The 17,713-nt window shown below is 38.8% G+C and overlaps 1 protein-coding gene across 1 annotated transcript; it reads left to right on the top strand.

Annotated features, from left to right (window-relative positions):
* Positions 1–814: 814 nt before the first annotated feature.
* Positions 815–1,765, top strand: LOC311609433 (olfactory receptor 5B21; the record flags this gene model as incomplete). Its single annotated transcript, XM_084802533.1, has 1 exon — positions 815–1,765. The coding sequence occupies one exon, from the start codon at positions 815–817 to the stop codon at positions 1,763–1,765; it is 951 nt and encodes a 316-aa protein (XP_084658659.1).
* Between the last annotated feature and the right edge of the window lie 15,948 nt (positions 1,766–17,713).

The raw sequence follows: 17,713 nt of genomic DNA, 5'->3' as shown, positions 1-17,713 counted from the left end.
CCAACAGAAGGAAAAAATCCTAAGGGAAGGCACAAGAATAAGAAAACCATTTGTTCACACACTCAGAAATTCCATAAAAGTACTAAACTAGAATCTGGCTTCTGGGCTATGTAGTCTCTGGTCAGTGTCAGGTATGGGCTCCATCTCATGGCATGGGCCTTAAGTCAAATCAGCTAGGGATTTGTATGACCATTGTCATAGCATATTTTGCAGGCATGACAGCATTGTAGATCAAAGGGATTGTAACTCAGTTGGTGTTCTCAGTTCTCTTTTAGTAGAATCATCACCAAAGTACTCATTTGATGATTAAATGTGCTAAGATTCAAGCAGATATTTAGGAGAAAGATATAGTGGGTACTATGTTATGTTGATTTCTATAGTCAATGTGATTTAATTATTCACACATACATTTTTCATAAAGTTCCTATTGAGAGCATATTGTTAAGGAAAAATGAGACAGAGAAGGAAGAATGGAACTAGATTTTTTTTAACTTCACTCTTTTTCTGACACAAGCACATGATAGTGTGCATCCACATGCACTTTGAACTCAAAACTACAAAGAGATAAATTTCATCTTGACTTTTACTAATTAGGTAGTATCAATATTTCCAAATTATTATTTTGACCTGTAAAATAGGCCTACTGTATTTATCTCAAGGGATTGAAGACTATAATAATAAAATGAAAGGGTGGAGCATGTGTCTTAAATGGTAATTTTCCATATATGTTAATGTCTCATTTCTATATCTTTGTAACATTCTCTTCAATAGCTTCATTCCCTTTAATCATTAGGTGAAATTCATGTTGACTTCAATGGAGAACAATACAGAAGTGACAGAGTTCATCCTGCTGGGGTTGACAGATGACCCCAATCTTCAGGTTCCTCTCCTCCTGATATTTTTATTCATCTACCTTATCACTTTGATTGGAAATGGAGGGATAATGGTCATTGTCTTCTCAGACTCCCACCTCCATACTCCCATGTACTTCTTCCTCAGTAACCTGTCCTTTGTAGATCTGGGATACTCATCGGCTGTAGCTCCCAAGATGGTAGCTGCACTCCAGTCAGGGAATAAGGTCATCTCCTATAACGGGTGTGCAGCCCAGTTCTTCTTCTTTGTGGGTTTTGCCACTGTTGAGTGTTATCTTCTAGCCTCCATGGCTTATGACCGCCATGCGGCAGTGTGTAAGCCTCTTCATTATACCACAACCATGACGAAGAGTATATGTAACATCCTGAACATTGGCTCTTATACCTGTGGCTTCCTCAACGCCTCAATCCATGCAGCAGATACCTTCAGACTCTCTTTCTGTGGTTCTAATAAAATCAATCATTTTTTCTGTGACATACCCCCACTCCTGGTCCTTTCATGCTCCAACACACAAATCAGTAAGTTGGTTGTCTTTTTTGTTGTGGGATTCAATGTGTTTTTTACCCTCTTTGTAATTCTAATTTCTTACTTCTTCATATTCATTGCTATTCAAAACATGAAGTCTTCTGAGGGACGAAAGAAAGCCTTCTCCACCTGTGCTTCCCACCTCACTGCTGTGTCCATCTTCTATGGCACAATAATTTTTATGTACTTGCATCCCAGTTCTGGTCAGTCCATGGACACAGGCAAAATAGCATCTGTGTTCTACACTGTAGTGATTCCTATGCTGAATCCCTTGATCTATAGCCTAAGGAACAAAGAGGTGAAAAATGCCCTCTGGAAAATACTCAATAAACTTCACCTGCAGTCTTTTAGTGCGATTAGGACTTAGGCAGGTAAATAAGGGAACCATATCCTTCTGAGCCATTGCAACTTTTGAAGTCTGAAGAAGTTCAGTTATAGTTTACCAAAGAATAGGGATTATTTCTCTTTGCAGGAAAAGGTTTAAAAAGCAGCACTTGAAAATGCTTCCTTCTGGGGGTTGACCTTCTATTGATCAAACACATTTGTGATATTTATAGTTTTCTTGAAGTGTACTAATGATGTGGTTTAAAGTAGATCAAAGCACACAGGTGAATGTGGTAAATTTCCACTGTCCTGTTTTTATCTGCAAGAAAAAAATTACTATTAAATTTAGTGTAAGAATTACATCTTTAATTTTCTTTATTTGTATTCTATGTTTGTATTTTAGCATGTGTATGTACATATGTGCATGCACATGCCTGTGCATATACATGGGGAAGTCATAGGTAAACCTGTAATTTTTTTTTGAAGCAATGCCTCTCACTGAACACAGAGCCCACAAAATTGGATAGCAAGCTCTCAGGATCTTTCCACATCTAATTCCTCAGTTCCTGGGTTACAGCCATCTACTTCCTTGTCTACTTTTATGTGGATGTTGGAAGTCTGAACTTATGTCCTCATGCTTGTGTGGAAGTCATACTACCTACTGAGTTACCTCCCCAGCTCTGTTATTTTAATTTATCAGTCAGATAGAATGCTTTGCATTTTTCTTGGGTCTATGGTTTAGAAAGATAAAGTTTCTGGTGAATCCAAGATGTCAGCGCTGATCATGCATTGTGTCTGATTGGCTGAGCTGAGCTGAGGGATCAGGTTGGGAGCTACAGAGCACCAGAGCTGGAGTGCCTTGGGTGAGAGGGATATAAACTATGTGGAGCACAGGTGGTTATGACCTCAGGCCATCCACCTGGGTCACTGAGTAGTCTCTGAGTTCTGGCAGGAGGTTGCGCAGTCCCCAGAGTCTGGATGTATACTTGCCTGCAGGCTGCATCTGCACTCTACATCATAGACTCTGTGACTCATACTGAACTGTGGGCTGAAGAGCACCTGCATCAGGGAGGCTAGCCCAGTGGAAACTGCAGGGTATAGAGCATGGGTGAATCTGACCTAGGATCACCCAGCCAATCCATGGAAGGCCCCAGAGTCCAGGCGTGCTTGGACACATTGTCTTGTACTCAACTGTGGGCTGCAGAGCACCAGTGACTGGGTTGGATAGCACAGGAAAGAACCCAGTCTGTGGAACACAGGTGGATCTGACATTGGATCACTGGACCAGTCCATGGAAGGCTCAAGGCCCCAAGTGGGCATGAACACAATCACCAAAGCTTATGCCCAAGGCCAGTGTACTGCACTGGCACTTGGTGTTAGGCTGAATTGTGTGCTGCAGCACATCAGGGTCTGGGGCTGCTAGCCCAAGGGAGACCCCAAGGTGTGGAGCATGGGTGGATTTGACCTCAGGTCACCCAGCCAATCCATGGAGAGTAGCCAAGGCCAAGCATGCACAGTTGCAGGCTCTAGAGCCTAGCTAGCCACATACTGGCTGGTGAGCAACACATGTTTCCTGGGCCTGTGGCAATTGTGGGCCACAAGGCAACAGTGTCCAGGTCTTAGAGACCAGAGAGACCCCATGGTGGAAAGCACAAGTGGATATGACCTGAGGCCACCTGGTCAATCCACAAAAAGTTCCAGTATTTGAACCCAGGTCACCCACCTGATCCACAGAAGGGTTCCCTGATCCTTGCAGGTGAGTGGATCTAAATATATAGCCACTCACCTACTAGTTTTTCTCAATGGTCAGCAAAGGACACCAGAAACTACAACCCAATGCCAGAAACAGCAAGACGACTAAAGGCCAGCATACAAATACAAACTACACAAGCCAAAATGATATGGAATCTCCACAGCACAGTTATCCCAAAGCAATCAGACATGGAAACTCAAACGCAACTAAAACACAAGAAAATGACCTCAGTTCCTTCATAATGATGATGATAATGGAGGAAATGAATAAATTGTATAAATGAATATAGGGAGATACAGCCAAACAAATTGAGGATCTTAGAGAGGCCCTGACAAAGGCCTATAGAGAGGAAATGAAGAAATCACTAGAAGAAATTCAGAAAATGGAAACAATCATGTGAAGGAAATCAATAAAATGGTTCAAGATCTGAAGATGAAAGTGGAAATAATGATGAAAGCACAAACTGAGGAAAGAATGGAAAGAGAGCACTTAGAGTAGAAAACAGGAACTACAGAGTTAAGCATCACTAACAGAATACAAGAAGCAGAGGAAAGGATCTCAGGTGAAGCTACAATGGAAGAATTTGATGCAACTATCAAAGAAAATATTAAATCTAAGAAATTCCTGACACAAAACTTCCAAGCAATCAAAGGCACCATGAAAAGACAAAACCTAAGGATAATAGGAATTTAAGAAGGAGATGTCCAGCTCTAAGGCACAGAAAATATTTTCAACAAAAATCATAGAAGAAAATGTTCCCAACTTAAAGAAAGAGGTGCATATAAACATACAAGAGGTCTACAGAATATCAAATAGAGTATGCTGGAAAAGAAAATCATACTGCCACATAATAGTCAAAATACAAAATGTACAGAACAAAGGAAAAATATTAAAAGTAGCAGGGAAAGATGTCAAGTAACATTTTTTAAAATTAATTTTTATTACATTTTTACATATATATTTATATTATTATGTACATATACTAACAAAGTACCTACAGCAAGAAAAACCATGAGACAATCAGGAACTATGTAGATATTACATTCCTAGTGTTTTGGCTATTTGTATTTGGCAACCTTGAAGAAAACATCTTTCTTATATTGCTGCATCTAAAATTCTGAATATAAATCAGCTTCCATAACATCTCATTGTTATCAACTTAAAACATCTATCTAGGCCTAAAAACATCTTAACTCCTAAACAACTAAGCTTAATTGTAAAACTAAACAATCTGGTCTTCAACCCCATCAGAGACCTGAGAAGGAATAAAATTGATTACCTAAGTACATTTATTTTTATTATTTTTATTAATTTATTCAGAATACATCTAAATTATTATGCCATCACTTTTATCCTCTGGTTCCACCCTCCGTCCTTCCTGCTTTCACCCTGTTTCCTCCCCTAGGTCTATGACTGAGGGGGACCTCCTCCCCCACTATATGGTCATAGGCTATCAAGTCTCATCTTGGTAGCCTGCTTATTCTTTCTTTGAGTGCCACCAGGCCTTCCCACCAAGGGGAAGTGGTCAAATATGTGGCACCAGAGTTCATGTCAGTGCCAGTCTCTGCTCTCCACATAACTGTGGAGAATGTTCAGTCCATTGGTTAGATCAGAATAGGGGTTGGATGTTTACTACTTGCATTGTCTTTGGTTAGTACAATAGTTTGAGCAGACCCCCTGGGTCCTGATCCACCCATCTCAATGTTCTTCTTGTAGGGTACTAGGACCCACTGGATCCTTCTATTTCCCCATTCTCCTATATTTCTCTTACCTAGAGTCCCAATAGGATGTCCTCACATCTATCCCAATCTCCTGGTTAATGAAGACTTTCATGGGATATGCCTTTTGGACTAGCACCCAATTATAAGTGAATATATACCATGTGATTCTTTCTGCTTCTGGGTTAACTCTCTCAGTATGATCATTTCTAGTTCCATCCATTTGTCCACAGATTTTGGGATTTCCTTGTTTTTAATAGCTGAGTAGTATTCTATAATGTAAATGTACCACAGTTTCTTTATCCATTTTTCAACTGAGGGACATTTAGGCTGTTTCCAATTTCTGGCTATTATGAATAAGGCTGCTATGAACACGATTGAGCTATGTCCTTGTTGTGTGGTGGAGCATCTTCTGGGTACATTCCAAGGAGTGGAATAGCTGGGTCTTGAGGAAGCCCTATTGCCAGTTTTCTGAGAAAGTGCCACATAGATTTCGAAAGTGGTTTTACAAATTTGCATTTCCATCAGCAGTGAAGGAATGTTTCCTTTTCTCCACATCCTTGCCAGCATGTGGTGTCATTTAAGTTTCTGATCTTAGCCATTCTGATGGGTGTAAGATGGAATCTCAGAGTTGTTTTGATTTGCATTTCCCTGATGACTAAAGACATTGAGCATTTCTTTAAGTGTTTCTCAGCCATTTGACATTCCTATGTTGAGAATTCTCTGTTTAGTTCTGAGCCCCATTTCTTAATTGAGTTATTTGTTTTGGTGAAGTTTAATTACTTGAGTTCTTTATATATTTTGGGTATTAGACCTTTGTCAGATGTAGGGTTGGTGAAGATCTTTTCCCAGTCTGGGCTGTCGCTTTGTTCTGTTGACAGTGTCTTCTGCCTTACAGAAGCTTCTGAGCCTCATGAAGTCCCATTTATTAATTGTTGACTTTAAAGCCTGGGCTGTTGGTGTTCTGTTCAGGAAGTTGTCTCCTGTGCCAATATGTTCCTAAGAGACCACAGATGGCAGTCTAGACTACTATACCCAGCAAGCTCCAATAATCATTGTTGGAGAAAACAAGATATTCCATGACAAAAACAAATTTCTACAGTACCTATCCATAAATACACCTCTACAGAAGATACTAGAAGGAAAATTCCAACCCAAAAAGGATAACTACACCCAGGACAGCACAGGAAATTGATAACTTCACTTTAGCAAAACAAAAAACATACAAACACACACTCTACCACAATCAACATCAAAATCAAAGGACCTAACAGTTACTAGTCATTAATCTATCTCATCATCAATGGTCTCAACTCTCCAGTTAACAGACATAGACTAACAGAATGGATGCATAAACAAGACTCAACATTCTGCTGCATTCAGGATACACATCTCAGCCACAAAGAAGGCATTACCTTAGGGTAAAAACACAACCAAGATGACATCACAATTCTGAACATCTATGCCCCAAATAAAAGGGCACATACATTTGTAAAAGAAACAGTAATAAAGCCTAAACAATACATCGATCCCCACACATTAATAGTAGGAGTCTTCAACACACCCCTCACCAAGGAAAATAGATACTAATCCAAGAAATAACAGCACTAACCAATGTCATGAATCAAATGGATCTAACAGATATCTACAGAACCCAACCACAGAAGATTATACCTTCTTCTCAGTACCTCACAGAACCGCCCCCAAAATATAGTTAGTCACAAAGCAAACCTCAACAGATACAAAAAGATTGAAATAATACCTTGTATCCTTTCAGACCACCATGAACTAAAGCTGGACCCCAACAACAACAGAAATAACAAAAAGCCTATACACACTCAGGGACAGAACAACTCAATGATAACTGGGTCAGAGAAGAAAAAATGAAAGAAATTAGGGACTTCCTAAAATTCAATTAAAATGAAGGTACAATATACCCCCATTTATGGGACACAATGAAAGCAGTGCTAAGAAGAAAGTTCATAGCACTAAGTGCCTTCATGAAGAGATTGGAAAGATCTTATACAGGCAACTTAATGGCACATCCAGAAGCCCTAGGAAAAAAAAGCAGAAACACCCAAGAGCAGTAGAAATAATCAAACTCAAGGAAGAATTCAATAAATTAGAAAAAAAAGAACAATTCAAAGTATCAACAAAAACAAGAGCTGGTTCTTTGAGAATATGAAGAAGATAGACGAACCTTTAGCCAAACTAACTAAAAGGCAGAGAGACACTATCCAAACAAAAAAATCAGAAATGAAAAGGGAGACATAATAACAGACATTGAAGAAATCCAAAGAATTATTAAGTCTTACTCCAAAATCCTATATGTCACAAAATTTGAAAATCTAAGTGAAATGGTCAATTTTCTTGATAGATTCCATTTGCCAAAGTTGAATCAACATCAGATAAACAAATTAAATGTACTGTTTCTCCTACAGAAATAGAAATAGTCATCAAAAGTTGCCCATCCCCCCAAAAAACCCCCCAAAAGCAAGAACATCAAGAACAACAACAACAAACAAAAACAAAAACCAAAAATAAAAGCTAGGGCCAGATGATTTCAGCTCAGAATTCTACCAGACCTTCAAAGAAAAGCTAATACCAACACTCTTCAAACTGCTCCACAAAATAGAAATGGAAAGAATATTACTATGCTCATTCTAAGAAGACATACTCACCTTGATAACTAAATCTCACAAATACCAAACAAGGAAAGAGAACTTCAGACAAATTTTTTCTTAGGAACATTGACACAAATATATTAATAAAACATTCACAAAGTAAATCCAAGAACACATAAAAGGTATTCTCCATGAATAAGTAGGCTTCATCACAGTCATGCAGGGATGGTTCTATATAGAGAAATCCATCAATATAATCTACCATATAAACAAACTGAAAGAAAAAAACCCACACGATCATTTCCTTAGATGCCAAAAAGCATTTGACAAAATCTAACACCCATTCATCTTTAAAGTCTTGGATGGATCAGAGATACAATGTACATATCTAGACATAATAAAAGCTGTATATAGCAAGCCAATAACCAACATCAAATTAAATGGAGAGATACTCAAAGAAATTTCATTAAAATCAGGGACTAGACAAGGCTGCCTACTCTCTCCATATCTCTTCAATATAGTTCTTGAAGTTCTAGCTGGAACAATAAGACAACAAAAGGAGATCAAGGGGATCCACGTTAGAAAGGAGGAAGTCAAAGTATCACTAATTGCTGAAGATATGATAGGGTACATAATTGACCCCCAAAATTACACCAGAGAACACCTACAGCTTATAAACATCTTCAACAAAGTGGCTGGATAAAAAATCACCTAAAACAAAAGTTCATAGCCTTCTTGTATACAAATAATAAACATGACAAGAAAGAAATTAGTAAAACTACACCCTTCACAATAGCCACAAATAATACAAAGTATCTTGGTGTAACTCTAACCAAGCAAGTGAAAGATTTATATGAAAAAAATTCAAATCTCTGAAGAAAGAAATTTAAGAAGATATCAAAGATGGAAAAATCTCCCATGGCTATTGATTTGGAGAATCAACATAGTAAAAATGGCCATCTTACCAAAAGCAATTTACAGATTCAATGCAATCCCTATCAAAATACTTACACATTTTAAAGACATTGAAATACCATTTCTCAACTTCATACAGAACAACAACAAACAGAATAGCTAAAACAATCCTGTACAATAAAGGAGCTTCTAAGGAATCTCCATCCCTGATTGTAAGCTATACTACAGAGCAAGAGTAATTAAAATGCTCTGGTACAGGCATAGAAATAGGCTTGTTGATAGAGGGAATGGAATTGAAGGCCCAGAAATTCACACATCTATGGACACTTGATTTTTTACAAAGAAGTGAAATCCATATAATGGAAAAAATATAGCATCTTCAATAAATGGTCTGGTGTAACTGGATGTCTACATGTAGAAAAATGAAAATAGATCCATATTCATCACCCTGCACAAAACTCAAGTCCAAGTGGATTAAAGATCTCTGCATAAAACCAGGAACACTAAATCTGTTAGAAGAAAAAGTGGGGAAGAACCTTGAACTCATGGGCATGGGAGACAGCTTCCTGAGCTGAACAGCAGTTAATAAATGGGACTTCATGAAATTGAAAAGCTTCTGTAAAGCAAAGGACATTGTCATCAAAGTGGCAGGATACAAAATCAACTCAAAAAATTAGTAGTAAGAAGAAAAAACAGTCTATAACCTGGGAGAATATCACCAACCCTACATCTGACAGGGCTAATATCCAAAATATATAAAGAACTCAAGAAAATTAAACACCACCAAAACAAATAACCCAATTAAGGAATTATGTTCAGAGCTAAACAGAGAATTCTCAACAGAGGAATCTCGAATGGCTAAGAAATTCTTAAAGAAATGCTCAATGTCCTTAGTTACGAGGAAAATGCAAATCAAAAGGATTTTGAGACTCCATCTTACGTCTATCAGAATGACCTAATTAAAAAACTCAGGTGACAACGCATGTTGGCAAGGATGTGAAGAAAGATGAACACTCTTCCATTGCTGGCGGGAATGCAAACAATCTGTCACTTTCTCAGAAAATTGGCAATAGTGCTATCCCAAGACCCAGCAATACAACTTTGGGGCATATACCCAAAAAGTACTCCACCAAACAGCAAGGACATTTGCTCAACTACCTTCATATGCGGAGACCATGATGGGGCAAAGATTGAAGGAATGGTCAACCAAAGGCTGTCCCTATTTGACACCTAGGCCATGGAGAGAACCAATCCTGACACTATTAATGTTACTCTGCTATGCTTATAGGCAGGAGCCTAGCATAACTCCTCTAAGAAGCTTCACTCAGCAGCTGATGTAAACAGATGCAGAGACCCACAGCCAAACATTAGACAGAGCTCAGTAATTCCTACGGAAGAGTTGGAAGAACAACCAAGGAAGCTTAAGAGGTCAAGCATTCCACAAGAAGACCTACAGAGTCAACTAACCTGGGCCCATGGGGCTCACAGAGACAGAACCACCAACCAAAGAGCATGCATGGACTGGCCCTAGGCTCCCTACACATATGTAATAGATGCAGAATTTGGCCTTCACGTGAGTCTCCTAATAGAGCTGGAGTTGTCTCTGACTCTGACACGTGCCTTTGCATCCTGTTCTCTTAACTGGTCTGCATTGTTCAGCCTCAGTGGGAAAGGGTGCTCCTAGTTCTGCAACAACTTAATGTACCAGAGCCGGGTTGGTACCTATGTGGGGCCTCGCACTTCTTTGAGGAGAAGGAGAGGAGCGAATGAGAAGTAGACCTGACACAATCATATCATACATATACTTAAGGTGAATAATGTACAGATCAATTAAAACACAACAGAAAAATGAAAAATAATTCCAAATAAGAAAATATTCTATTGAAATACATTAGTTTTTACTTCAAATGCAAAACCAAAAAAAAAAAAAAACTTAGTCATTTATACAGAGATCAATATTTAGTTTTTACATGGTATACAGGAAAGCCTCCATCTGAGGAAGATACTTTATAGGTTTGGAGGAGAAAGGTGCAAAGAGGGAATTTTGGAAAAGGAGGGGAAGGAATTTACCCTTGACGTGGAAACATCAGGAGCTACTGAGTCGGAGGCCAGGAGAACCCGCACAGACCTTGTCTATCCTCTTGCATTTCTGTCCTTCAGCACGGAGGCATATGTACCATTCACAGGGATGGGCTGCCTTCAAAGCACAGGACCCACTGCACAATGCAGTCCTTCTGATTGGCCCATGGAGCTGAAGAATGATGGATTTGGAGATGAGTCTGGGAAGGAGTTAGTCAAGCACTAAATGCACTCCAGTCTTGACTTTTCATTTTTCTGCTGTCCTCCATCTGTTTTCACCTTTTATTCTTCCTCTCCCTTTTCCTTGTCTTCTTAATCTCTTTCTATTTTTACACAAAGTAAGGTGTTTTTTTCATCCCTATGGCATTTAGAGCCTTATGAAAAGTTTAAGTTCAGAACGTAAATTCTACAACCATTATAGTACATAGTAAGTTGCATTTCTATGTGTATTTCTGGTGGAGTGATTGTTTTTGTGCGCTGTGAAAAGGTTGTCTTTGCATATTCAAATGTTGATTTCTGTACCAGTCAAGAGAGCTGAGTACAGCCCAGGCTTGGAACTGTTAAGAGTCGTCTGTCTTGATGCTTTGTAAACAATGTTCTCCATCACCTTCTGATTGGTTAAATAATGAGCTGACTGGCCAATAGTTGAGGTAAGAGAGAGAGCAGAGATTGGAACTCTGAGGGAAGGAATTTGAGGTGAAATGATTTTGCCTATGAGACATGGAGGAAGTTGAACCTGTGTAAACGAGGAGACAGAAAGGGAAAGAGCCATTTGTTAGAACACAGAGTAAACGTAGATTATAAGAGCTAGTTGGAGAACAAACCTAAGGTAATGTTTAAAGCTATATGTTTCCGCATCATTATTGAGAGCTGGGGAGGAGATAGAACACCTGTATGGTTTTATTTGGTGTTCAAAGTTTGGCATGAAATCCAACCAAGTTTAAGGCCTGAGAGAAGTCCTGGAGCTGGAACAAACAGAGCGGCTGAATTCAGCCTGCATAACTTGCTCTGAGGAGGAGGTCTCCTTAAAAAGTGCTGGGAACTGGAGCCTCAGGCACGCCCTGAAAGCAAAAACTCTTCCATAGCTGCTGCACAAATTGGGCCCAAGACAGGTGGAAGAAGATCACTGAAGAATATCAGCCTAAAGGGCACCTACTGCTGTAAACAGGCACCCATCCCAGGGTGGCACGTGAGCCCAGGACAGGCCATGGGATGTATGCCTGTCCAAGGTTAGGTCCCAAAGCACAGAAGCCTTGGTTTCTCAGGTTGGATGCTCTGGGCACAAAGACGCAGAAGCGTCTGTTTCCTGTGAGCAGCTTGTGGCAGAACTGCCAAACAACTCAGGTCCATCTAGGTCTGACTGACCATGCAAGTTAGCAGATCTGCAGCCAGGGATAGGTGGAAGGCTTGGCTGAGCCTAGTGGAGAGGAGCTAGCTGCTACTACCAAGTACTAAGCTGAGCAGCACAGGGAAAAATCACACATGCAGCAGACACATGGAAATGGCAGGAAAAGCTGAGAAGTCATTAGATTTGGAAAGATACCTGGGAAATCATTAAAGACAGAGTTAAATAAATTAATAAGAATAAACCATATAAAGACTGGAAACACCATAACACAGGGCTTTAGGACCCTCTATAATGCTATATTAGATGGTTTAAAACTAGAGACAGAGAATGAAAAGAAAAATGTCTTAATTGAGGTTGGCTCAACATCAATTATGATTACTATCATTTTGCTATTTCATATTTTATTCTTAATAACCAAATGGCTTTCTAGACACAGGAAAAAGAAAAACATGAAAAGTGGGATGATAAGAGACAAGCTTTGGGAGGAAAATTAGAAAGACTTATAAATAAAAATTAAAAAGATACTCAGATGCAACCGAGGAATTAAGAGCCTACTGCATCCTCATATATGGAAATTAAAGAATGTCAGACAAATATTGTTAGAAAGCCAACCTTAAGTTATATGGTTACTATGACAGAAATGCTAGATTTAAAGAAATTAAGGAATCTGTAATTTAATATAGTATGCATTCACCCTTTGTGAAGCAGATATTAAATTCTAGGGTGATTAAAACAGCAATTCCCCAAGACTGGAACGATATGACAAAATAAATATTAGAAACTGGTCCTAAGTTACAATAGCAATTGTTGTTGAAAGAAGAAGTTAAAGAGACAGAACAGAGAAATCGAGATAAAGGTATCAATATTTCCCAAGTTCAGTTGCTAAGTGAAGGTCAGTATGCTGAGGTATAAATGCAAGTTGAATATTACGATTCTACCTCAGCACTGTGTTGGATGGAAGCTTTAAATGCTTGAGACAAGGTTAAAGAATCAGAGAAATGGTCTGAAAATTTTACTCTGTTTACACAAGGTCCAAAAGAAGCGTTTTCTGACTTTTTATAGAGATTGACCTCAGCTGTAAATAGGAGGCTATTGTCAAAGACCGGCTTTGACAAGTAAGGTTAGATGGAGGAAGTGTATGTAGAGTTGGCAATTTATCACTGAACAGACTTTTTCTCGGGGTACGAAACTTGATTCTCTGAGCTGGAACTCCTTGTAGGCAGCAATAAAAAGGGAAGAAAAGGAGGAAATAATTATATACTCTCTCTCTCACACACAAGATGGATGAAACAAGACAAGCTCCAATGAACAATTCCAACAAGCTTCAACAACATCATGCATACACATATATACATATATACTGAAAAACAAACATATACATGCACATTCACACATTGGGTGGATGGAGCAAAGCTTCAATGGCTCCAACCATTTTACATATATACACATACATATTGGAAGGATGAAGCAAACTTGAATGAGCAAGCTTCAACTACTTTATTTTTTTCCTCCCACAGCTTATATATCACAGCAAAATATTTCAAGCAGCACACAAGTCACAGTGCCGTTACATTTTATTTTTCTTTAGGTGAATGATTATGTGATTTTTAAAAAATGAACAATGAAGTGAATAAGTATATGTACAAAAAACATGTTTCCCAATACATGATCAACCCTAGGAATTATCCTATATTTGCCTTTAAAAAGAAAGTTGGATCTGGGCAGTGGTGGTGCACACTTTTAACCCCAGCACTGGGGAAGCAGAGGCAGGTGAATCTCTGTGAGTTCAAGGCCAGCCTGGGCTACAAAGCAAGCCCAGGACAGTCAAGGCTACACAGAGAAACCCTGTCTTGAAAACAAACAAAAAAAATCTGGAAAATGGAGAATATTAACAGATCTAAGAGGAATCCATAAAGTAATACCACCTATGGTTTCCTTATAACCTGAGATTTCTTTAGTTTATTTGTTATCTAAGTCATGGCCTATTATAGAAATTGATTTAAAAGATTGCATTTTCACTGTCCCTTCACATGAGCAAGATAGAGAGAAGTTTGCTTTTACAGTACCTAGTTATTATACTCTTAACCTGTTATAAAGTATCTGTGGAGGGTCTTGCTACAAGGAATGTCAAATAGTACCACATTGTACCAATATTGTGCCAATTAGAAATAACTCATAGCTGGGCATTGAGGTGCATGCCTGTGATCCCAGCACTCAAGGAGGCAGAGACAGGTGAATGAATCTCTGTGAGCTTGAAGCCAACCTGGTCTACAAAGAGAGCCCAGGACAACCAAGGCTACACAGAGAAACACCATTAAAAAAAGAAATAATTCATAAACAATTTATTCAGTCTATACTTACTCATTATAGTGATGATATTTTGCAGGCTGATTCATATACACACCACTTAGAAAGCAATGTTTGATGAAGTAATGAGAAATTTGCCTTTTTGTGGATTACAAGTTGTTCTTGAAAAAATACAAAGAGGAAATTCTATTAGTTATCTAGGACATAAAATAGGCCTATAAAAATTGACTGCAGAAAGTATATATCAGGAGACCAGTTACAAAGGGTTAATGATTTTCAAAAATTGTTGGGAGTTATTAATTGGATATCCACAAGTGGATTAACTACTCAAGAGCTAAGTAATTTATTTAAAATTATAATGTGATAAGGACTTAAACAGTCCAAGAAAATTATCAGCTGAGATAGAGAGAGAATTTTATCTGGTAGAAAAGAAATTGCAGGATGCACATGTGGATCATTTGGATCCAATGCTTGACTGTATTTTAGTTAATTTTTCCTTCTCTCACAGGAATTCATATGCAGAAGGAACATAGTATCTCATCATGGATATTTTTAGCATACAAACAGTGTAAAAAATTAAAGACCTATGTAGAAAACATTCCAGAACTGTTTCTGAAAGGAAAAATGAGACTTTGTGAATTAGCTGAAATAGACACAGCAGACATTGCAGTAGAAAAAGAGTTATTTGGATTCTTTTTCAGATAGTGAAATGGAACCCACTTCCTGGAGTCCTACATTCTATACTGAATCATTAAAGGCAGAAATCATTATAAGCCAGAAAAAATATTCAAAGTAGCCCAGAGCTCTTATGATTCAGTTCAAAAAATCACAGCTGTATGCCATTCTTATGGTATTATTAGAATATCTTAATATAGTTATTGATTATCAATATGCAGAGAGTTGCTTTGCATATAGAAACTGCTATACTTATTCCAGATAATTCAGAATTTACTTCTCTATTTATGCCATTACAACAAGTAATCAGAAATAGAAATCATTCATTTTGTATGATACATATTTGATTCTATTCATGTCTACCAGGCTCTCTAGCACAAGGTAATGATAAAGTCGGAAATGTGCTATAAGCCTCAGAATTTCATAAGAAACATCATGTTTACAGCAGAGGTTTGAAGATAGATTTCTATATCACGTAGCAAGAAGCTAAGGAAATTAAAAAGAAATGTCCTATTTGTTTTTTTTATAACCAAACTTTATTACCTGCAGGAAGTAACCCAAAAGGTACACAAAGAAATGAAATTTGGCAAATATATGTGTTTCATTTGGGAGAGTTTGGAAAATTAATTATATGCACCATGTTATAGGCACATATTCAGAATTTTTAATAGGTAACTACTTTAAATTCTGAAAAGGCTGATTCTGTAACTACACACCAATTAGAAGTTATGGAGGTTATGAGTCTATCTATACAAATTAAGATTGACAATGTTCCAGAATATATCTCTATGAAAGTGAAAGGGTTTTTTTTTTGCATATTACAACATAAAGCTTATTATGGCTATTCCACACAGTCCTACAGGAGACCTTGCAGATTTGATTCTGGAGGACCCTTCACATACCCTGGCAGTTCATAGATGAGGTAGATCTTGGGCCCGGCCGGGGTCTGGGCCTGGGTGGTAGGTAGCTGAATTGGTCAGCTTGATAACTCATCTACTCTCATGCCCCAGAGGCCAGCCAGAGTCTGGCCAGCTCTACTGGGCTGCCCAGGTGAGGTGCAGGACCTGTTCCCACCACGTGCTTCAGGCAGTGAGGGGAAGTGAAAGCTCTGCACAGCACTCAGCTTCAGCAAGGCCCCAGGAGACATCCCAGACCAGGGACATTTGCATGGCCTTTGGTGGTAACGTGGACCATGGAAATCAACACAGAACCTTGCTGGTGGAGGAGCATGGACCTAGATAGACATGGCCCTTGGCTGCAGCATGGGCAAGGACCTCAGCATGGACTCAGGTGTCATCTCTGACTACGTAGATCACCCAATTCCTTACTATACTTGAGTCTTTAGTTTTGCCTCTCTTCATTGTTCACACACTGTTCTGATTCTCCTTCTCTTTCATCTTTCTACCACATATTTGCTCATCTTAGTGGCACCTGGTGCCTCTCGGTGTCTTATGGGTAGAACAAGGACAGAGGTCATTTTGGGAGTGCTCTGCCAGCCCATGTCACCCAAAATCCATGCTATTACTGTGTGATCTCAATGATGTCATGTGATCTTTACATCTTCCATGCAGGATGAATTGTAAAGATAGCATGGAATCAAGTGTGTGCGTGTTTTCAGTACCGCTCAAAGATTCTGAGGCTGGGCACTCAGTTAACTTTGGATTCCCAGCTCTTTTACTCTCCTCACCCCATTCAAGCTCAGGTCTTCAGTTTTTACTTATGTTTATCTTTCTCCACTACATCGTCCAGACCCATGGCAAACACATTTCAAGATGACATTGTACAGGTATTTGTTTATAGAAGTCACTCTGAAGAAAACTTCATGCTGCCAGCAAGACACCGGTATGCAGTTTCTATTACTGTAGGGGAAGCTTTGCACTTGCAAATGGCAAGTCTATCAAATTGACGATGGGAGCCCATTTGTCAACACTTACTCTCTTCCTCCAGGGAGGGTCTATGGAATGAGAAACACTATGAGGAAGTCCTCTATTAAAGCAACTTTTATTTGACCGACTTAATAATTGTTTTAATAATATGTCTGATCCCTCAGAGGGAGGAAGAATCCTATCTAGTGTCTCTTCTAGTAACAAAAAAAATTCATAAAACTGGTATTTCCTTGATATGTGTTTGGGTTGGTTGGTTTTGACATTATGGATGTAGTCCCACCAGAATCAACTGATAAGTCTCCTCAATGGTTCAGACATTTAAGAAAATGTGAGATGAATTTCTCTTTTTTCATAATATTTTTAATTGATTATTTGGGAATTTACCTCCATGATTCCCCCAGCACCCTCACTTTCTAGTCCTCCCAGGTCTGCTTCCCCACCCACTTGGCCCTTCAATTTGTGCTTCCCATGGTCACACGGTCAAACTCCCAGTGGCCATCCCCTTATAGAAAATTGAATTCTTCCTCACCCACACCACTGCCAGAATGCATCAGTTCTGCAGTGCTACACTTCAACATCCTTATCACAATTTAAAAAAATATATTTTTGAGGGTATTTAGTTTTTCAAGACAGGGTTTCTCTGTGTAGCCTTGGCTGTCCTGGACTCACTTTGTAGACCAGGCTGG

The sequence above is a fragment of the Acomys minous genome (assembly GCF_964271855.1).
Source record: "Acomys minous genome assembly, chromosome: 2".
Taxonomy (NCBI): Eukaryota; Metazoa; Chordata; class Mammalia; order Rodentia; family Muridae; genus Acomys; species Acomys minous.
This window is presented reverse-complemented; position numbering and strand designations above follow the sequence as displayed.